At 39.8% G+C, this 23,027-nt stretch overlaps 1 protein-coding gene and 2 non-coding genes across 4 annotated transcripts in view; all 3 read left to right on the top strand.

The window, feature by feature from the left end:
* ncapd2 (non-SMC condensin I complex, subunit D2) overlaps positions 1 to 23,027 on the top strand; it is a 28,103-nt gene that overhangs the window by 4,257 nt on the left and 819 nt on the right. Inside the window, exons 10-31 of one of the 2 annotated variants that reach the window (XM_042489298.2) lie at positions 1,604 to 1,801; positions 1,888 to 2,022; positions 2,112 to 2,199; positions 3,552 to 3,750; positions 3,871 to 3,989; positions 5,239 to 5,439; positions 5,547 to 5,721; positions 6,044 to 6,128; positions 6,337 to 6,473; positions 9,287 to 9,419; positions 10,055 to 10,130; positions 10,226 to 10,441; positions 10,535 to 10,695; positions 12,807 to 12,915; positions 13,033 to 13,156; positions 14,482 to 14,637; positions 17,037 to 17,214; positions 17,306 to 17,400; positions 17,601 to 17,681; positions 19,633 to 19,816; positions 19,909 to 20,077; positions 21,155 to 21,277. In XM_042489298.2, the coding sequence (XP_042345232.1) occupies positions 1,604 to 1,801; positions 1,888 to 2,022; positions 2,112 to 2,199; positions 3,552 to 3,750; positions 3,871 to 3,989; positions 5,239 to 5,439; positions 5,547 to 5,721; positions 6,044 to 6,128; positions 6,337 to 6,473; positions 9,287 to 9,419; positions 10,055 to 10,130; positions 10,226 to 10,441; positions 10,535 to 10,695; positions 12,807 to 12,915; positions 13,033 to 13,156; positions 14,482 to 14,637; positions 17,037 to 17,214; positions 17,306 to 17,400; positions 17,601 to 17,681; positions 19,633 to 19,816; positions 19,909 to 20,077; positions 21,155 to 21,277 (3,142 nt within the window). Of the gene's footprint in view, positions 1 to 1,603; positions 1,802 to 1,887; positions 2,023 to 2,111; positions 2,200 to 3,551; positions 3,751 to 3,870; positions 3,990 to 5,238; positions 5,440 to 5,546; positions 5,722 to 6,043; positions 6,129 to 6,336; positions 6,474 to 9,286; positions 9,420 to 10,054; positions 10,131 to 10,225; positions 10,442 to 10,534; positions 10,696 to 12,803; positions 12,916 to 13,032; positions 13,157 to 14,481; positions 14,638 to 17,036; positions 17,215 to 17,305; positions 17,401 to 17,600; positions 17,682 to 19,632; positions 19,817 to 19,908; positions 20,078 to 21,154; positions 21,278 to 23,027 lie in introns of both variants that reach the window. The other variant, XM_042489297.2, reaches the window with a different exon arrangement.
* Positions 353 to 656, top strand: LOC121946387 (small nucleolar RNA U85). Its single transcript, XR_006106011.2, has one exon. It is a non-coding gene; the product is annotated as a small nucleolar RNA U85 (small nucleolar RNA).
* LOC121946385 (small nucleolar RNA U85) lies at positions 2,240 to 2,547 on the top strand. Its single transcript, XR_006106009.1, has one exon. It is a non-coding gene; the product is annotated as a small nucleolar RNA U85 (small nucleolar RNA).

Below are 23,027 nucleotides of genomic sequence, written 5' to 3'. Positions count from 1 at the left end.
AAGGGTTTTTTAATTGTATTTTGAATGTTTCTGTGACAGGAGAGCGCTACCATGTCTTCTGCTTCACAGGGTAACAGACTACTTGTAGCAGTATTTTCACACCTGACAGAGACTTTACAGCATCCAATTAAATTTTAGGTAGTTTTAAAGTGCAAATGTTCATTTATGATGAAGTGACTCAAAAGGGACAGAAAGTAGTCGGTGCTAAAGTATGGATTCGTGTTTAATTTGCTCGTCTTTCTCAGCTGCAACTTTTGCTATTATTATTCTGCAATGCATCACCCCTAATTCAGGATGTGATTGTTTCCTAGGCTGTGTTTTGAGTTTTTATCCCCTATTCCATTCACATTCTGCCCAGTGATGAGACCAAGGCGAATACGAGCTTACTGAATGAGAGTTGGGCTCCTCTTTGCCGTGACTGGCAAGTAATCTTGGCAGTGCAGAGGAGCTTTCCTGCTCTGCTGTAAGGGCCTGCCTACAGTGACTTGGCTCAGCCTAAATTATTCCTCTACAGTCACAGCGGAGTAGTTGCTGGGATGATGCTGACAGTGTGTTGTGTGTCTGTTGTGTGTGTTGTGTGCTAGAGGCAAGGAGTTCACCCATCTCTCATTACTATTCAGTTAGCAATGAGTTGCTTCTTTGGTAATCTGAGGGCCGAGTTTAGAAACTCATCTAGACACAAAGAGATGTGTTTTTTTTACACAAGTATTGTATTTTATTTGCTCAAGTAGTTCTAATTAGGGCTGGACAATTGATTATTTGACAGAGGGTAGTTATACGTACATCACGTAGGTGCAAGGCTATCAATATATAATATATATCTTATAATATATCTTAGATATGCATTTTCATTTTCCTTGTTATACGTCTCCGAACAAATCATGGCTTTGTCTTGCAGTGGCATCTCAAGCCCGTGTTGCATAACCATGTTCTGTTTTTAAGGGTAATAATGAGGAAAATGAACATGCATGTTTAGATAAAAAACATCAGTGAGCATCATGTAATGTGTGTTTTTCAATCTGGTTAAATGATTTTTTTAAATCAGACTTGAAAAGACAAAGATATGACAGGCTATAGTGTCATTTGCCATACCCGCTATGTTGACTCCAATAGAACTCATGCAAAAGTTTGGCTCCTTGAAGTTTGGCTCCTGTCACTGACTCATGATCTCTCCTTTTATATTTTTTTTAGTTTTAAAGGCTTTATTGCAGGAAAGTGATGTTTTTTTTTCTGCAGTTACCAGACTGTTGTTGCCATTCCATTATTTGTCTTTACCCACTTAATCACTGTATCACAGCACTGATAATTATTTTTAAAAAAGTTAATTATGTAAATATTTTGTCAAAACACCAATAGTCAACTCTGCAGTACTGTTGCAATTTCGATAAAGATATTTGGTCAAAACTACATTAATATTTATTTTTCTCCATATCACCCAGCCCTAATTTCAATGCACACTGTTATTCTTGCAAGATTTACCGTGAAATTATGCATAAATCCTCATTAAACAGTCTATGCTTGTTGTGTAAACTAAAATATTATTTTACTGATGCAAGATCAAGATTGGTTTCAGACTTAATTTCTATTTCTTGGTGTTTTCCAGAGCCACACAATGCGTGTCGCTGTGTGTGAAGTACTGGGAGAGATCCTTGTGCGAGTCCTGTGTGGTGACGGGCTCGATGAGTCTGGCAAAGCAGACCGTGACCGCTTCTTTGACACACTTCAGGAACATCTGCATGACACACATTCCCATGTCAGGACACGTGTGTTACAGGTCTACACACGCATTGTCAACAGCAAAGTATGTTTTCATTCACTTGTAATGTATCTGTAAATGCATGCTGGTAAAGTCTCCTGTGGTGATAATTGCAGTCTTTGTGTGTTTAGGCCCTGCCCCTGTGCAGGTACAGTGAGGTGATGGAGCTAGCTGTGGGTCGGCTGATGGACAAATCCATAAATGTGGTGAAGAGCGCCATCCAGCTGTTGGCAGCCTTCATCGCACACAACCCCTACAGCTGCAAGGTGACTGAAAGCAACATGATTTCAACGCAGAGTAGAAGACACTTATTAGAGTTCACAATCTCACTGGAATATGTTCCTGTTTCTTTCAGTTGAGCAGTGCTGATCTGAAGAAGCCGCTGGAGAAAGAGACCGCTAAACTCAGAGAGATGAAAGAGAAACAGGAGGGAAAGGCACCAGGTGAGAAATAACTCTGAGTTTATTTTCTTCATGCTCAGTTGCCCAGTGATGAGACCAAGGCGAATACGAGCTTACTGAATGAGAGTCGGGCTCCTCTTTGCCTTGACTGGCAGGTAATCTTGGCAGTGCAGAGGAGCTTTCCTGCTCTGCTGTAAGGGCCTGCCTACAGTGATTTGGCTCAACCCAAGTTATTTCTTTAAAGTTACAGTGGAGTAATCACGGGGATGAAGCTGACAGTGTGTGTCTGTTGTGTGAGCATTTGTGTGCATGTGTAAAAGGCAAAGAGGTCACCCCGTTCTCTTCCTTGTTCAGTCAGCTGTGAGTTGCTTCTTTGGTAATCTGAGGGCCAAACTCAGAATCTCATTTAAACTGACAGGCTATCTTGGCTGTCAGAAGATGCACGCCTGTAACTTTCAGCCAGATCAAATGGTTAGTAAAAATTAAGCATTTTCATAAAGTGCAATGAATCCATTTTTTATATTTTAAAAGTGCTTTTGTTCAAAAGTAAAACTATTAACCGGGTACCAAAAGCTGCGTACTTTAGATCTGAGATGGAAAAACTACACCCAGCAAACTTTGTGTCCCCTCTCTAAATTTGGATTTTTTTTGCAGGTCCATGAATGCAGCACAGGTGGAGCTTCCCATGAGTTCTTTTTTTTACTTAGCAGTGTTTTGTGACTGCTGGGGATAATTTATTTGTTGATCCATTCAGAGCTGATCAGATCAGATGGATGAATAAGAGGAGCAGCTGCTGTGAGTGAATGTAAACTTTTAGACCAGCAGAAAAAAAGGTTAAAGTTTACTTTCAATGCAGCTGACATGGTGCTTTGAGGTGCAATTCATAACAGTGTATATATTTCAACAGCGCTCCGAATAAATGGTCAAGCTCCCAAAATATAAAATGTATTTTTGGCAGCAGATGTTCTATTTGTAGCAGGCTGCCATAAATACATGAATGTGTGGGGAAAACCTGACTCGTGGAAAAAACTATTTAAAATATATACATTCATTTTGGGATCGATGTTTTGCTGTCCCTATTTTTGATATTTTTAAGTGGTGGCCACAGATGGCAGCCACTGGCAACAATTACTGTTAAGCCTCCTTTTAAATATACGTTTGTTTTATTAGCTTTAAAAGAAACACAACCTCTTGATTCTAACATAAGACAGAATACTGTAGCACAAATGTGATCATACAACATTACCATCTAGATTTGTAACCCCCTAAACAGTTGTCTTATCCTTCTGTCCTTCTGTTAATTGATTTAAATTTACATTCCTCATTCTCTTTTGGGTCCTAGTCATCCTTATTGATTTTGTAAATTTTCCCCTTTCCCCGCTTCCTCCCTGCAGTGGCAGTGATTAAAGCCTCTGAGCTGTGGGCCGCCATGGAGCCCGAGCTGCTTGTCACTGTCAAGACCGAGCTGGAGCCCACAAGAGAAGCGGAGCAGGAGGAGGACGATGAAAGGGATGTTGAGGAAGAAATGGAGGCAGAAGATGACAGGGCAACCGCAGTGAAGGTTGCTCAGTACCTCCGTGTCAACAAATACAGGTGATGCTAATCACTAGTGTTGGCCTGAAGTGTCACTACAATGAAGGATGTATTTGTCCCACCCTGTCAATTAGCAAAAAATTTGATATGTGGAATTTATTTTGCTTTCTCCCACTGCAGGAATGCAGTACATCTTTGTATAAGAGCCCACAAATGCTTCCCTGAATCTGAGATGTTTGCTTCTCTGTCCACTCTCACCGTTGAGACTTTAATGGACACACTGGCTCTGATATTCAAAGGTAAAGCCTGCGCTCAGTTCACCTGAGGCTTTTATATCCAGAGATACTGTACTCATCAAAAGCGCTCTCTGATGTGAATCTTAATGAAAGCAGGATTTAATTTATTTGAGCTTCAGCTCTTTGCATTTCCTCTCGCTTTGAGGGAATTCATTTTACATTATCTGTCAATGTAAACAATGTAAACTCACTCATCTATAATATCTTACTTTAGTTAGAATAGAGGATGTAATTGAGAGCAAAGAACACTTGTCAAATGAGCTGCCTCATTCAACCTCCACCAATGAACATTCTGCTGAAGTATTACAATGATGCCAGATACACATGTTGAGTTGCTACAAAATATAATCAATTATTTCATGGAAAAATAAGCAACTTGTGTCACATCAGTTGACCAACAAGACATGGGATATGCGAAATGCTCTTTTTTGATTTAATGCTTGTGTTACGATTTTTAAAACGTTAGTGCTGTAACGATATTTCAATTAATTGATCAGTAAAGTGGAAGAAGATTAATCGCCAACTATTTTAAAAATCAGCTTTTTCAGTCATTTCAAGCATAAATGTCAACCTTTTGCTGCTTCTAGCAATTTGCTGCTTTTCTTTGTCATTTATAATACCAAAATAAAAACAGTCATCAGGTTTTAGACGAAAATATTGTTAGTTACAGCCCTATTTGGCCTTTTAGACGGGGACAACTGCATATTGCGATCACAAAGGAAATTGCATAAGTATTGAGATGAACATTAATTATGGTATATGTCAGCTTTAGTAGAAGTTTGTCAGTCTTGATTTTCATGCACAGGATTTTCTTGAAACAGTCTAAATTACCCTGAACCAGTCAGATCATGTGGACAAAGTGCTGGTGCAGAACAAATAGCAGCAGGCAGTGTGTCAATTTGTGACAAGTATAGTTTTTTATATATAATGTATAATTTTTTTAAATTGTATATACGCGGGCCTTGTATTCCCGGCAGATGGCAAAATTGACACAAGTGTGCAAAGGCAATCAGAATTGAATGGCTTATTCTTTTGTATGCTGTCAGTTTAAATGTAACAGTTCTGCTGCTGCATTACACACTAAAAGCCTTGCAGCGAAGAGAACAGATTTAACTTAATTACTGTACAGCAGCTGCAGGAAGTGTTGAGTAATTGAGCAGCTATGGAAAAAATGGTTTAGTGGTTGAACTCTGTGTGATTGCATTTCACACATACTTTTTACATCATACTGTCCCTGATGTTTTTTCCCTAGGCTCTGAAGAGGACACCTCTGAGATCAGCCAGAACTTGCCACCAACCCCGCAGAAAGAGACCGAGAAGGAGGGGGAGGACGGGGAGCTGAAGAAGCAGGAGATGCTGGTGCAATACCTGAAAGACACAGAAACCTTTGCCTTGCAAGTGGAGAGAGCAATCTCTGTCATTAACACCATGCTCTACTGGAAAACCACTTCAGGTAGAAGGCAATATTCACCAGAGTGCAAACCTATTCAAGGCTGTGCATTACAGGTTAATTCATGTACTTAAGAAATATTTTCACATTTGTTAACTGTTTGGTTTTAGTGGTCCAGGAGGCGGTGCAGTTTTGTGTGACGGTGTGCGAGTTCAGCGTTGCCAACTCCGTCAGTGGAGTGAGGAAGATGCTGCCTCTGGTCTGGTCAACTGACGCTGCCATTAAAGACGCTGTCGTTCAGGCCTACAGGCGCCTGTATCTGAACCCTCAGGGAGACACCGTCAGGTCCGTTAAACTACCCCACACATGCATGACAAATGTGAAGAGCCCTAAAACTAAAGATGAAATGTAAATTCAGACGATTGTACATTTATCTTAATATGAATTGAACTAGGATTCTGATTTAGTTCGTTGCTGAAGTTTCTTTAGGATTAACTGTAGCGGAAACAGAACACGCCATGAAATTACATGATTGTTGTGTGTGTTGCATTGTGTGTACATGCTCAAAATTACTGTTAATGTTACTATGATGCAAGGAAACCTAAAAACACTTGAAAAGATTTGTTTTGTGTTGTTTTCTTAAAGTAGCTGTCTCATTTTTCATTAGGATGAAAGCCCAAACTCTTGTTGACAGTCTGTCTGAGCTGATGGTGGATGCATCCCTGGGAACAATCCAGTGTCTTGAGGAAATAGTGAGTAACTCCAGTTTCCCCCTTATAGGGATCACTTTTGTGTATAATGGTTATTTTAGAAACACGACTATGCAGAATATTGAGGGACATGCTTGTACTAGTACAGTGTATGTTTTTTTTACTTTATGTATTTTGGATTTTATATACCTTGTAATAGTACATATGGGAAGTTGTGACCATTCAAACATGACTTTCTTGGTTTCTTCAGGTGCAGGAGTTCTTTGGCAGTGGCAGCAACCTCCAGTCCACTGTGGTGCAGGTCCTGTGGGAGAGGTTTACTGGCAAACGGGAAACCTCTGGACTACACAGGCGAGCCGCAGTGTTACTGCTGGGCATGGCTGCACGGTAAGTCATAAACCACTTACAGTATGCTAATAAGATACAATTCTGATTGTATATAAGTGTGCAAGAAAATGACCCTTCTTTGACTTGATATATTACCTCAGTCAAATTTTTCTTAATGAGTTTATGGTCTCAATTGCTAACATAATGAGCATGATGCTCATTTTTTAAGATATGGCCCCATTTAAAGTAAAATTGATGGTTAAGAGGTTTATGCTTAAGGATGCAACTACCTTGTGATTAATTAGTTGCCAGCAAGGCAACCTTTTGAACCAGATAAAAGGGTAGCGTATTCTCCCCAGCTCCACCCTCATGTCCAAATATGGGCATTTCTGTTGGCAAAAACCAAGATGGAGACAGCCAAAATGCCAAACTTAAGGTTTCAAACAGTAGTCCACAAACCAATGGGTGCAGCTCAGTGGCTACAGCCAGTTCACTGCGCCGTTATACCACATAACACGTAACAGCAGGGGCTGGGAAAACCGACTAAATGGAGTGTACTCTGTCAGCCAGTGGCAACAACCACATACCTGTTAGCTGACAAAACAAACAACACTGTGGCCCTACAGTATCCTGCATGGATTTTAATGTTTGAAATTAGATTTTTATGTAAGCCTGAATTGACATTCATCATTTGTCTTATCAATGGACCATGTTTTGGTGACCTAAACTTCACAAAATTAAGCAACGGATCTGTCAGCTACAATAACTGTCAAATGGTGTGCAGACTCCATGTACTTGGCACTCCACAAGTGTATGCAGGTGTGGTAATTTTGAGACCCAGAGTTTTTGAGGGTGACATAAAGAGAAGCTTGACAAGTGGTCACAGTGCATGCGTTTTTGTTTTGTGTTTAAGGAAATATAAAATTCAGTCAGTAGTGTACGTCTGGTATTTTCAGTATCCCTTTCAGTATCAGTATCCCTAAATAAAAGATCAATCCCATCATAGCTCAGCTCGTGTTTATTCATTTTCTCATTCTGTCCACACTGATCTGATCTCATTTTGCACACACTGTGCAGTGCAGCAAAGTAGGTGGGGATGTCAGTCAAAACAAATATGGCACGTTGTAAGATTAGACATGATCCTCTACAGCCTCTGTTTATTTTCCAATTTTGTAAGGCAACAAAAACAACTCACTTTCTTCTATGGCAGTGCTTGCCTGTGCTTTGCATATTCATGACTTGTCTGCTATGGATGAGGTAGAGGTGTGTTGACTGGTGAGAGCAGATTTAAGTGGAGCTCTGCTGAGGTGTTTGTCAAATTTTAGACTGAGTCGTGATGTTTCTGCAGCGCTGAGCAGTCCTTTCTCATAGCATGGCGAATTGCTTTTACATGTGTCTGACTGTAGAATATGATTATACACTTGTTATAATTTGTACAGAACAGGAATGAAAATACACTGCTTCTTAAAGTAATTGTGTTACTCTGTTGAACTGGTGTACACAGCAGAACTGAGTAGGAATATACTCAGTAGTGTGCACCCTCTCATATGTTCAGTCAAGTGGAAACTTCAGTAATGCTTATTAATGTGGAATTTAGTCACGTGGCATCTAAATCAAATAAACAGAAATGGTAATCCAACATTATTTATCATGCTTCAACATTATTTTTTGTTATTCTCAGATGAGAGTAATTTAAATTTTATGATAGCCTTGTGACACCCACTTGCTCTCATCTAACATCACTCACCAGCAGTCCAGCACTCCTGAAACTTCAACACTTTGACTTTAACCATCCTGATACTCTAGCAGGGTGTCGAAAAAGTCAAGCAACTGGAATAGTTTCAGAATTTGACCCTTGATTCCTTTTTAGCTGGTAGATGTCACAGATCTACAACAAGCTTGGTGAACCGCCAATTGTCAAAAAAGTGTCCTCATCTCTCATCCTCCCCTCACCCTTTAAAGCTTTGATTAATGAGAGATATTTCTCACTGAAGCTTTGATGTCCAAAATCTGATATTTGGGACAGCCCTAAAGGAGATTTTGATGATTCTGATTACCCATTGCTAATCTTTAATAGAAAGAAGTAACAAAATGACACAAACATGGCAAAACCTAATTATTGCAACCCTTCTTTACATCTGTATTAAAGTGCAGTTTATATCTGGATCTGGGAAAGCTCAATTTGAATCTATGTTAGCTCAGAACAAATGTTGTATATTTAAATGGACAGGACCCTGTGTCATCTACAGGAAGGAGAAAAAAATCATTGTTATAGCTTTGTGTTCATTTGGATTGACGAAACAGTTAAAAAAAAACATTTTTATGTAAAATCTGTGATATTACTCACTGCATTGAGCCGCTTCCTTTTACATTTTGGTCCTGCCTCAGCTACTTGACATTCAGCAAATCCTCTCATTAGTCAGAACACAAGCTCAGCCTCGGCTCCTCTTCATTGTAATCGAAGTCACGACCATATTACTAGGCTCCTTGCCAGTGCATTTCACTGAATATAGATATATATTTTTTTAGTGTTCCCCCTCAATCTACCTCAAAGACTGCCACTGCTGTAGGGAAGAGCGAGCAAGCGAGTTAAGAGACTATCTGCAGTCCACCCACACTGCTGCCTCTCTTCATCCAGCCGGCAGCATTCATAACCTATTAAATCTTATGTGCTTCTCCTAACCCGTCCTCCTACATGCATTATCTGGGCAGCAGCCTAGCACTGGCAAGGCCAGCACACAGCGGTTGGGTGATGTAGGTTAGAGATGTTATTACCTCACTTTGTTTGATCACATGATCATTTGGGAATATAAAATCTGTACTTAAAGCCTCTTTGTAAAAATGTGTGTTTTGTATTTATGTGACTCCAACAGGGCAGAGAGGGAGGTGGTCCTCAGTAATCTGGACACTCTTTGTTCTGTGGCTCTGGGAGAGAAAGTGACTGAAGACTTTCTTCTGGCCAGAGACACAGTCATCACCATCTGCAGCATCACGGACCATGTCAGGGTAAGAAGTGTAAAAGCATGATTTCCTTCTTAGCAGCTTTTTTTGTTTTTATATAAACATGGAACAGAAGAGGATGTGGACATTATACAGTTGTAAAATCTCAGAATAATTAAAATAATACCTAACTTAAAATAACTTATCAAAAGCCCTACTACACTCAACACCAACAACACTCACATATTTACTACATCCAATCAAATGACAAATGAGCAAGCTTTTTGCAAGGCAAACCAAATGAATATTGTAGTAATATGTCAACTGTTTTCCACATGTTACAGCCCAGTAAGTTTAAAAAAACAATTCAGCATTTGAAGTAGATCGTCTGACTTTTTAAATTTACCAAAAAAAGTGTTTTATGTTACATTAACTGTAACATAAACTAGCTGTCATTGGGCGAGAGGCAAGGTACAGCCTGGACAGGTCACCACACAATTTCAGAGCTAACACATAGAGACAGACAACCATATATGTTCACATTCACACCTACAGACAATTAAGAGTCACCAGTTAATCTAACCTGCATGTCTTTGGTCTGTGGGAGGAAGCTGGAGAACCCAGTGAAAACCCACGCTGACATGGGGAGAACATGCAAACTTTGCACATAATAACATAATGCACTGTGTTATTTCGACCAGCAATCAAAGGGTGCTCCATTCAGACTGCCCCAGGACCATCAGCTCTTCACCTGCCTCACACAGGCCATCGCTGAAGGTAAATGCAGACAAGTTTGCCCTTATTAAAATAATAAAATATTCGTCTTAGCCTTCACCACTCTTGGTTTTTCCCTCTGACTGCTCTGTGTCCAGGTGTGGTGATGGAAGACCCTTACTGGCAGAGCTTCATGGAGCAGGCTGTCCGTCTCCTCTACTTTCTGGCTGAATCTCCTGACCAGCTGTGCTCCCGGCTGCTCCAGCGCAGCGCTCGCCTCTTATTAGATCAGATTGCAGAAGGTGGCGAACTCAACAAGGACGCCGGCCAAATGCAAGATGGATCTCAAGAGTCCAGTGAGCAAGGTGAACAAGGTGAGTTCCCATTGTGTTTCTGTTTACACTGACAGTGTAACCTGTCCAGAAGGCTCTTAATCACATGTGTGTATGTGTCTTTGTCTCCTGCAGTGAACTGTGTGTGTCTGGCCCAGCTGTTGGCTCTGTGTGGCTGCGTGGCTTTCTGGCAGGTGTCTCACCTTGAGCGCAGTGTGAGCGCTGAGCTGCGGAGGAGGAGAGGAGAGAAGGAGGAGAGGGAGGAGAAGGAAAAGGGCCCATCCAGCAAAGCCAAGGTAATGAGGCTCTCTATAACACTTGATTTGTGCTGTGTGTAAAACAATCCTGTAATAAATCTTTGAAATAAAATGACAAATTATTTAAAGGGCACATGAAATTGTGGCCGTTAACAAACACATTTTTAGTCATTTTAAATTTTTGTTGCCGTGTTTTTATATTACTTAAGTGTGTGTGGGTCAATTCAAAGGTGAATTTGTGCAATTCATGAATGTAATGCATTAGACGATTAGACTATCACCTGGTTTAGGTTTAGGCTTATTTTCACAAAACAAAATAACAGAAATGCAGCAATAAAGAAAGAACAAGTTGTGCAGATGAGATTTAGGAAACCCCTAGGGGGCTTACAGGGAATCTCCCCTCAAGGTATATTGAGCAATTTTAAAAGTCATGTTATCAAGAAAAGTAAACCTGAGAAAGACCATTCAGTGTGGAGCTAAAACTATTAGTTGATTATTTGATTGAAAGACCATTAATGACACAATTTCAATCATTTGTGACTAAAGACTGTTGGTTGGGCAAAAACAATTTGAATATGTAGCCCTGGGCTCTACAGGATTTTAATGTTGGTTGATGGTTTTAAGGCATTTTATAGACAAAACAATGAATCTTTTAATTTAGGGAAAAAAGGCACCTGTAAGTTGCAGCCCCGCTCATACTGTAGTTACTAGAGTTTTTTTTTTTAAATACTTCTGCCATACTTTAGTGTTATGTTAAAGCCAAAACAACCCCCTGTGTGATGAAAATAATTTTTGACAATCAGACTGAGTCTCAGCAGGACAGCTTGACGAGCTGAGTGATGGCTCATAATTGCTCAACTCATCAGGGGACAGGAAGATAAATGGCTCCTTAATTAGCACCAGAAGTTTTTCATTTTTGTTGATTATTTTAATTTTTCACATTTTTCTCCCACAATAATCGAAGAGACAAAGAGGCATTGAACCTCCAATCTCACCTGCCAAGACTAGACTAGTGATTATACATGCAAAATGCTGCAGGAATGATTTGAATAAAGTTTAATAAGAATAAAGTTTGAATATCTTAATACCTTGTTTCTCCTGTGAAAATGTGTCACTATTGGAGTCTATTGTAGACAAAAAGTCTTTTGGCAGTGATTCATACTGTAAAGATTATTACTTAAAGAACCAGTGTTAAGGATTTAGGGAGATCTGTTCATACTGTAAAATTTGAGATGAAGGCAGAGTCCTTTTTATTAGGTGGGTGTGGCTACATGTTTTGACAAATGAAGGCAGGTCTCAATAAGACGCTGGGCCTGGTTGCCATGGATTCTGAGAGGCAGGAGTTTTATAGAAATTCTTGGGAACCAAAACCTCTTTGAGCCCACCAGGTTATCAGAGACCCACTTGAGATAACATCATTTAACTTCTTAAATCCTACCTAATATCAATGCTTAAATTTTTGTAAATATGGACATGCTATATATCACTAGCTTAGTTAGATTTTCCTTCGCTTTACTGTAACCACAAGCACCAAAGAAAAATTCAGTCAGATTTACCAGCATGGTTGGAGCTAGAACTAGCTGAGTTCAGTGACTGAAGCAAATAAAAGCCTGGGTCTGTTAAAATAGTTTTACAGTAATTATGTTTCTCTTAATGTATGATCACCTGAAACTAAGAATTATGTTACTGTTACCTTAATATCAACATAGGGAGTGGTTTCTCTTCTATGAAATACACCATGTTGCACTATCATGTTTCTACAGAAGCCCAGGATGGACAAACCAAACGTTTACTCTAGAGAGCCTCTTGCATTTTTACATTAAAGTAAAGGCCGCTGTAGGTTCCAGTAAAAAAGAAGGAGTTTTCAGTTTGTTGCGATCTACAGCTTCACCGCTTGATTCCTCTGAATTCTACCCACTTTAAAGTATTTATAAGTATCACTTCAAGACTGTTTAAGCTGCAGTTAGACTGAAATGTGCCTATGTGCTGTAGTGAAAAGCACAAGAAATGAATCTCAGTGCAAATCAAATCTATTAACACCATTTATAGAGAGCACCACGGGTCAGAAAGCTGTCATAATGGTTTCTAGAAATATGTTACAGTGAAAGAAGTGTCTGTTTTTTAAAGCTTTTCTGTTTATCCAACAGCAGTCGGCCAATGAGAGCTCTATGGAGGAGGAGCTGGGGTTGATTGGTGCCTCTGCTGAAGATACGGAGGCTGAACTCATCAGAAAGATCTGCGAGACTGAATTACTGGCGGGTAACGAAAACCTCTTAAATATCCTCTACATTCAGTCCTTCACTTAGATTTTCAATAATATGAGGTTTTCTGATATTAAACAACTTCCCTCCACCCTCTCGTCTTCTGTGTGTTTAGAGGAGAACCTGCTGTGTGCATTCCTTCCCCTGCTGGTGAAAGTCTGCAGCTCCCCAGGACGCTACTCCCACCCGCAGCTCACCACTGCGGCATGTCTGGCACTTTCTCAGTACATGATGATAAGGTAAAAACATCAACTGTTTCCATGTTCTCTATATATTTATATTTTAATAATGTCAGGCTAAATAATACCTCTCTATATGAGGCGATACAGTCCACACATTATATCGTGAAAGCAAAATTTATTTTAGGACTGTTATGTCACACCGATGCGAATGGGTGAACATTACATTGTTTCACTTTTTCCCGGTATAGATTTTCCAACGTGCTGCGTGCGTCAGCGAGCAAGCTTAATGACGTGCTTAGAAAACCTAAATGTAGAGCTGAAACAGTTAGTTGATTAGTCCATCAAAAAAAAAAATCATCTTCAACTATTCTGGTAATTAGGGACGTTTTTTGCACAAATACAGCAATTTGAATGTGTCAACTTTGGGAAATTGTGACTGGGAATTTATTACTGTTTACTGACATTTTAAAGTTCCCATGAAATGAATTATACACTTTCCCAGTTTAGTCCTTTGTCCCTGTGTTCATTGATTATTTCGCTTTTGTTATAAGCCAAATTTATCGCAGTATTTTAACATTAAAATCCCGGCCTTTTCTCTTTCTGAAAAACCTGGTTAAGTTGTCTCAAATGTTGGATGACTCATCCAACACTCAGGAGGTTACAAAAGTTTCTCCAATCAAATGAGGTTTTAGGTGAGTAGTTAGCCACACCGGCATATAAAACTGCACTTCCACTGTTTCCGGTTGGTAGTAACCAGCTAACAGAACAATATGGACAGACATAAAAAGAGGTGTGTTTGGATATCAGTGGGCAAAACCTCTGTTTTAATTTCCGAAACAATATGGCAGAGGTCTAATTTAATCATCTCTCCTCTCGTCATTCTGGTGATAACGGTAAGGAAGGTGTGTGCGGAGCCAACGGTTCACTCATCAGTGGACTCCACTGTAGCTCTGTATCTTGCTAAACTTTAAGCCCATACTGTTTTTTGTGGTCCAATCAAATTTTAAGAATTTTAATTATTATTCATTTAAATCCCTCTTTAAATTGTACACCGCTTCAATATTCTGTTTCACAAGGAAATATGTCACAATATAGGACTTTGAGGAACAACTAATAAATCACTGAATTGAGAAATTGATCAGAGATTGATGAGTTACAATATCTTTCTTTAATTTGAACTTGGATTCATGGGTCATTTTTAAGGTACCCAAGGTTGCTTTACAGATTAGGAAAACAAAAATAAACAAATAAAGAGAAAATGATTGCTATTAAAATTCCTTTTTTTGTTATTGTGTCTTGTTTTAGAAAATGTTACATTCAACAGACTAACCTGAATTATTTGGATAACTTTAAATGCTGCGATTTCTTTATCTCTCGTTCAGCCCATCGGTGTGTGAAGAAAACATCCGTCTCATGTTTACGGTGCTGGAGCGCTCCACTCTTCCTGTGGTCAGGGCAAATGCCATAATAGCCCTGGGAGACCTCACAGTCCGTTTTCCAAACATTTTGGAGCCCTGGACACAGAATCTCTACGCCAGGTAATGAAATGACGTGTGTTAAACCGAATCAGCCTGATAATATAAAATGAATTTGTCTCAGCAGCAGCTCATGCACATCATCACCCCCACACTAATCGACTCTCTTCCAATTAGAAGCACATTATCGCAATATCTGAAGATTTGTTTTGTTTTTTTCCACCCAACATTACGAGGATAACCTACGCCTGATGGCTCAGCTGAGTGGGCGTACTGTAAAAGACGTTCCATCTCAGCCAACATCCCCTCATCAGCTTGTACACTTCATCCGAGTCCCACCACCACGTCTCAGTGTGTTGTTCCTCTCAGCTGCTTGAGCGCTGCTGCTGTCACAATGCTCCACTGAACCACATGATGGGAAAAGTTTACTCTTCTCCATCACGACTTTTAAACTTTGGGATGATCTATGTTCACAAACTCTGATATCTGCCTCCTGACCATTGCGGTTGCCGTGGGGACCGGTCAGGGCTTCATGGCCAGTGGATAAACCCGCCCCCACATGTGAACTTGGGTGGAGCCTAAGACCGCCTCAGACAAGGGTACTTTTAGACAACGAACAGCTTAATTACTAGTGTGTTACAGATTGTGACTAGAATCAATGACTAGTGTGTTGTAATTATACAGAGCGGCTGGGTGAGCAGGAGGGAATAATTTCGGGTGAAGTCAAAGGTTCCACAAGGGTTTACGCTTGTAGGTACGCTTTCATTTCAAAAAACACTTAACTGTTTCTTCTGCACAAAGTTGCTGTTTCCCAATAGCCAACTCAGAAGCTGAAGTTTCTCTGTTTGATGGTGTGTGGTTTTAATTATAATGGTTGATTATGCTCACGTTGACTTGTTTCGGACGTGTAAAACATTCTGTTCTTTTATAATGCTTCATTGCCCTCCTTGTGTTTTCTACCTGATAAGCATTTCATAGCGTTCCCTAATTGTCTCCCACACACCAACACCTCCACTGTTCTCCAGGCTGCTGCCCTGGAGCCGCCTGATAAGCGCATTAAGAATTAATTACCCTGTTCATTGCTGTTGTGAGCTCCTGCATTGGCATGTGAATGTGCCATGAACAACTGTCTGATCATTTGCCAGGAGTCCTGCTCTCTGGCATAAATGAGAAGTGGTTAATGAGTTTCTTTTGTTCTGTGGTTTTGGGTGAGGGTAAATCTAAATTGGTCTCAGAAAGCCATCAGATTGCCCTGCCACAGCCTGTCCAATCCCATTGTGTTCAGCCGGGGCTGTGACAGTTGTTTGGTTTTTGTAACGTTCTGCCTAATAACCCGTTCTGTACAGAAAGCTTGATTGACTAGGACAAATAAGAAGTGTGCAGGTGGCAATATATATATATTTTTTTTTTTTACCCCCACCCACATTTTTAGTGTGGCTAGCGGTGTGGCTCAAGAAGTAGCAATGTTAGTCCAAACTGAAATATCTTAGTGACATTGAGGGGCTGTGGCTAGAGGCTGAAATATACCGGCTTTGGAGATCCCCTGACTTTTCTTTCTTTTTCTCATGTAAATATTTCACAATCCAAAGCCTTGTGGTAACAGTTGAAGGAATGTTGTTGACAGAAATGTTGTAATTGGGCTTTTACTTTGAAAGGTTGAGTAAAACGTATTTTTGTATTTTATCATGTCTGTGACAGAAAGACATTGAAACTGCACTGAAAGGGGGTGTAATTTCAATATGATTATGAAATGGCCATGTTTACTCTTTTTTCTTTTCTTTTCTTTTCTGTCTTTCTTTCTTTCTTTTTTAAAATGTGCACCACTGTTCTTTACATGTGCTGCAGCTAAGCAGCAGCCAAGCCTTGCCTGAGCAGCGCTGCTCACATGAGCAATGTGGCTGCTCGTTCACGCAGTGTGTCTCGGGTTTTAAAAATTTTTTTTGTCCGTCTTCGTCTTTTGGGTTGCTTTTCAGTGTAGGCAGTTGTTTCCAATGCTGGATTTGCAACTTTCTCTGCAGGACCATATAATGAGGCTTTCACCAAAGACACGTTCATGTGCAACTGCATTTACAGAACAGCCAGGAGGAACACTCACTTTCTAAAATGTTATTGGCCAAAATCTCCCATCACAGGCAAGATTATTTTTAAAGCATGATAACAGAGCCAAGAGGAGGTGCCAAAGTTGAATGTTCTCTCAGTATACAAGAATTACAATATAATTAAAGTTTATATGGTGTTTTTGCCCCAAAATGAAACCAGAAATCCTGGCTTTAAGTATAGCACGTAGAACACCAGAGCAAAAATCAAAATTGAAGTTGATGGGGAAAAAAACGTAGGACATCACTCACACTCACTCACTCACTCATACTAAGAAGCTTATTGAGGTGTCATGTCATCAGCAGGCCACACTGAAGAGGTCTGACATTAATAAGCCACTAATTTCACGTCCTCTCCTCCTCCAGGCTCAGTGACGAGGTTCCTTCAGTGAGGCAGACAGCTGTGACAGTTCTTACTCAACTGGTGCTTAAAGATGTGCTCAAGGTCAAAGGTCAAGTCAGCGAGGTGGCTGTGCTGCTAATTGACCCTGAGCCTCACATCACCAGCCTGGCCCTGAACTTCTTCAACGAGCTGGCCTCCAAGGTACACACACACACACACACACACACACACAGCTGCAGAGCCCTTAATGAAGCCTGAATAATTGGGAAGAATTTTAACTGTTACCCATCAGGACAACGCGATCTACAACCTGCTGCCAGATATCATCAGTCGCCTGTCTGACCCGGAGAGAGGCATGACCTCGGAGGATTTCAACACCATCATGAAGTGAGTGTCACAGCTCTTCAGTGTGTGTCCGTGTGTCATTTGCTGCCCTCGTCCACCGAGGACTCGTTCACACCGAGCAGGACTCGGCAGGCCCTGGAAAAATCGTGATTTGTTTAAGAAGCTTTCGATGGGAAAGTTGACAGTTTTGCTATTTTGAGAGCTTTGTTTAGATGCTGTATTGTGTGTCTGTGTGTTTTCAGACAGCTATTCTCCTACATCACCAAGGAGAGGCAGACCGAGTCTCTAGTAGAGAAACTGTGTCAGCGCTTCAGGACTGCCAAGTGAGTATATCTCCACCTCCTTCGTCCTCATCCTCACACCTCTCACCTGCATCTTGTTTTAATGTTTCTCTGGTCATTTCTGAGTCTAACCTGAATTATTTCATTTGTGCAAGATGGAGAGGGATGCGTGGGTTATTAGTAGGTGTTTTCAGTGTGTAAAAAGAGATCGACAATTCAAGCGAGAGATACTCAGAAATGTGTTCTTGCCACACTTTAACTTCTTTCTTGTGTTGGCCATGGACCCACTGCCCCCGCAGACGTACGTCACATTCCTGTTCTTGTTTTGAAGTAGTAGCATGAAGATGAAGATGCACTCATATTATTATGCAAATGTTTACAATTTAGGGATGTCAAATGATTTTATTTTTTAAAATTACAATTAATGGCAGAATTTTACATCCCATTCGTGAGAGGCTAGCATGACACGTTTGGTACGAACAGATTCCTCAGGTCGTCTAGTTTCATATGATACCACCTTTAAAACTCAGCTCTGTTTAGCCTCTTAAAGACAATACTGTTGGCCGGCGATTAACACAATTAAAAAAAAAAAGTGTTTATTAATGGGCCTTAATGGCATTGAAATTAACATGTTAACACTGACAGCCCTCATAAACTGTATTATATATTTCTTTTCACCCACAGTCTGTCTATAGCCAGGCCACCAAAAACCATTTCAATGACAAAAAAAGCTTTTAGCACACTAAATTTAATTTTATTAAACATCAAGTCTTTGGCAGGCAAATTAGTTTTAAACAGCAGTTTAATTATCAAGCACAATTGGTTTTATGTTTTTAACAGAAACTTGGCTGGACTGAGATGACAGTGCAGCAGTTCTTATCGAGTAAACGCCTGACAAGTTCAGTTTTTCGAGCAAAGCTAGTGAATAAGAAAGAAGGTGGAGGTGCCTGTTTGTTTAAAAATTCTATCCAGTGCAAGCAAATGTTTCGCCTCTTCTGAACATTTTTCTCCTCAGTTGAATTCTTCACGTTGAGCTGATCCAGCTCTGTTCTTTTAAGCTGGCATTTGTGCCTGCACAAAAACAAAAACATAGCTTTTTCTATGCATTTTTTTTGTTTAGGCATTTTGTCCCCACATTCAAACAGTGTTTCTACTTCTATAGAACATCCGCTAGGATAAAGATTTTCAGAAACTCAGTTTTTAGTGTATACGTGCAGACTTTGAAAACTGAGTTTTTGGTTTGTGATCTGGCTTGGCTTATTTGTGAGAGTTTGTGCTCTTATCTGTTTTGTGAGGCATCACAATGACCAAAATAATGCTTTAACTTTAACCTTGCGATCAGGGCTTTTATGTGTTTACACATAAATGTACAGTTATTCCTCCACTATATTCTCCCACATATTTTTATTTTTTATTTTTATTATTATTTTATTTACTAGTGAATATCATTAAGAAAAAAAAAACTTGGGACTATTTATTTAAATCTTCCACTGCAATGTATTTTCTTATTATTCTTTTTGCTTTGATTCTATTTTAGCTTGTTTTTGTATCTTATTTAATGCTATTGCTTTTTAAGCAAAAAGGCCTAATTTTGCCTTGTTGTTGAAAGGTGTTATACAAACAAACTTATCTCGCCTACATTTCACCTCACCTACACATCTTATTCACTCATTTTGTTATAGAAACTGTCTTCCTGTACAGTTGAGGAATGTAGACAGAAAAAATTTCCAGGCCGGGCCTCAGTCTGCCTCTGACTCATGCTCCATCCATGCTCCCAGCTTAAAGGAAGGACATTTTATATTACACAATGGCAAAGTGAATTTAGATATAAAAGGTTGCTGGAAAATGAGATTTGCTCCAAATGCCAGGGCAAAGACATATTCATGAGTAATGCGTTTTTATGTTGAGGACCTAGAATCTCTATGCATTTCACATAATTTCTAATCAGGTTTCATCTCTAATTCTGATGACTCTTATTCTGCGTCTCTCTCAGGACGGAGCGTCAGTGGTGTGACTTGGCTGTGTCTCTGTCTCTGCTGTCCATGTGCGAGCGCGGTTTTAAGAGGCTGCAGGAATGCTGGGAGTGTTACAGCGACAAGTTAACCGAGCCTGGAGTCTACCAGCCTCTGCTCTCCATCACTGCCAAGCTCCGCCGCGGCGCCAAAGTCCAGTTTAAGGTGCCACATACAACTTCATCTCCAAGTAGATGTTTATTTTTTATTTTAATGTACAAAATTTGTTTTTGCTAATGGCATCTTTGTTTCCGCAGGCCCAAGTAGACGAGTTTGAGAAGCGGTTGACGGCGGTTCACACGCGGGGGCTGGAAAATGTGGAAAGTCCTGAGATGGATGAGGAGAACCAGACAGAAGGAGGACCCACTGAGAAGACAGTCATGCGCACACCTCTGCCCGCCAGAGGCCGTACGAGGTCGAAGAGAGGTCGGTGCTCAGAGTATTTCACTTTTTAAAGGTTCTACTGTGCAAATAGCCTGACTTCACCTGACCAAATCGCAAATGCAAGTAGTCTGAAATAATGCAGTGCAATATGACGAATATATCGTATGACAATTTAAAAAAAAAAAAAAGTGTATCATTCCTTATGCTATATCGGTTATTTCATTTGTCATCTGATAACGCTTTGCATCTGTCCGTTTTGATTTATTTAGTTATAACAATACTTTATTTAACTTTACTATGACAGTACTTTATTTAACTTCATAACAGTATGTTGTTAAACTTTATTATAACAGTAGTTTATGTAATTTTATATTATAGCAGTAGCTATTTTATTTGTAGCTGTAGTTCATTTGATCTTTAATTTTGTATTCTAGTAGAATACAATAGTTTAGAGAAGATTTTGAAATACTGAGATATATATGGTGTATCGCGATATAGTTGAAAAATATCGGGATACTATTTTAAAGCCATATCGCGCGGCCCTAGTCTCGAAACTCTGGGTTAATTTTTGATCTCCAGGGGACATCATCAAAGGCCGTAGATCATTTGCCTCTGGATGCAGTTGCTTCGATGGCAACGGAAAATATAATGTGGTGCAGAGCGTGGACACGTGTTAACAGACTACAGTGTGCGGAGATGAGATGTGATGGTGTCGCATCAGTGTGTCTGCGAACAAGTGTTGCTGTTTTGCTGCCAGATTTGGAAATAGTACCTCAACACAAAGGTCCACATCAACTGCAGCCGTCTTGGTTGTTTTATAAAATGTCCCAAGGGTATAATAGTACCAAAATCACATATTCTTCATCAAGCACAAAGGAGCTGCAAGCTGTCAGTTATCATCTCAGACCGACTCCATATCAGATCAGCAGTTGTGATTGGCCTGAATTGGGCCAAGTCTGATGGAAATCTGTTTGAACAGAAGGATGACCGGATGTATCGGCCAAAGCAAATAAAATAGGAGCTCAGAGATTTGTCTGCAAATGTGCATGCAGAAAAAAAAAAAATATGTATTAATTCATTGTAATTTTTGTGACTGAAAAAAAACTGTCTTTGTTTTAGGTCAAGCAAAACCCTCAGTTTCTGGTCGCGGAGATGACAGTTTAGTGACGCCTCAGAAATCTCGAAAGTCCAAGAAACCTGTGATCACCTTCAGCAGTGATGAGGAGGAGGAGGATGAAGAGGGTGAGTGGAGCCACTTTAAAAATTTCAAAACTTTCCATTTGAAATTTGTTTTTAGGGATTCTTCTGCCTCTCAAATTACATTAAATCTTTTTTTTTTTCTTTTTTTTTTTTTTTTACAAATTTACAAACCAGCTGTTTTAATTTAACATTATTTCCCTTAATGTGTCTCGTAAGCAACATATTGTGTATGTAACATAAAAAAATACATTTAGAGTCATAAATACCTGTCACAGTTTTCTAAAGCACACAGACTTTTTCAGATTGCTTGTTTTATCTGACAAACAGTCCAAAACACAAAGATATTCGGCTTACTATCAAACAAGACAAAAAAAATAAACATCATCAACATCAATCACATTTTAGATGCTGGAATGAGGGGGTGTTTTTGCTTGAAAATCGTAAACCAAATTAATCATTATTAAAAATAGGTTCCAATTACTTTTTTTCCCCTCCTGACTATGTGTTTCCTCTTTTGATGTTATTTATAGAACCAATATTTTGGCACAATTCAGTAATACACTTTGGATCAATACAACAAAGTTCAGAGTGTTGGGAGCACTGGGCTGAACCACACCAGGCGTCTGTCTAAGAGGATTTGGGAATGTTGCTCTTAAAAGTGAGCTGTGCTTTGCGGCAGCACTAATCCAAGATCTGGAGATAATCTCTAATGGATTCGATAGAAAACAACTTGAAAGGATTAAATCAATCTGCTCATAAGGAATTAATATAATGTCATCATGTAATAAGATAAAGTGGCTAGCACATGGCTTTTTGAAGCGTTTATTCAGGGTGAGATTTTCTCTTAGTTTTCTCCTAATTAGATTTTTATGATTCACTGAAATAAACACTTGAAACCATTTCTGGGCTAGTTTCTTCTGTAGCCTTTTTGACAGGTCTTAGCGCCGTATCTTACACCTGGCACACTGCGCAGCGCAACTGTCATCGCTAATTTCAGACCGATGCGGTTGTCATTTTCACGGCCAGCGCCCCACATTGTGTAAGTAGCAAACCAAATTGCCCCAATGTGTGTCCCCATGGGCGCATAGGTCTTTAAATGAGATGTGGTCAGGCACATTGTTGGTGTTTTGCTATTTAGAGGCAGCAGAAAGTGAATTGACAGAATTACCAACGAAAAATTGGTCTAATATTAGAATGTCGCAGTATTTTCCTGCTATTTAAAGGGGGCATTATTCCAATAATTAAGCCCAATTCAGACCAAAGAATCAAGACAAGATTAGTTTATACACGCAACTACAACGTTCTGAAAACCTGCCAGTTTACACCATCTCGTCTAGTCGCAATGGTGTATTATCTTTATAGCAACAACTCAGTGTGCTTTAATTCTGCTTTCCAGTTTTTCAGGTCATTTTTTAGCTGAAGCCTCAGTTATTTAATTAGTCAGTATGTGTCTGACATGAGCACATGCAGCAAGCAGCAAGCACCTACCACCCGAAACCAAAATCAGCCACTGGTGATCTGATAAGTGACAAGTGGCCCAATCTGCCAGCTTGAGTTGAGTTGAGCTGAGACGGGCCAGTTCACAGTGCTGCGACTTGTCTCTGCAACATTGTGAAATAGTTTCTTCTTGTCCTGAATCTTTGGTTTAAACTGGCTTTAAGATTTGGCTACATGGACGATTCACAGCACGAGTACACTCTACTAATTCACACACGGTGGGAAGTCACGGTGACACGGTGACAAGCAGTCGGGTTGCGAGTGGGTGAAGTAATCATTAATCGAGAAAGGATTA

Source organism: Plectropomus leopardus, chromosome 11 (genome assembly GCF_026936395.1).
Source record: "Plectropomus leopardus strain MGB_pleo_1.0 chromosome 11, ASM2693639v1, whole genome shotgun sequence".
Taxonomy (NCBI): Eukaryota; Metazoa; Chordata; class Actinopteri; order Perciformes; family Serranidae; genus Plectropomus; species Plectropomus leopardus.
This window is presented reverse-complemented; position numbering and strand designations above follow the sequence as displayed.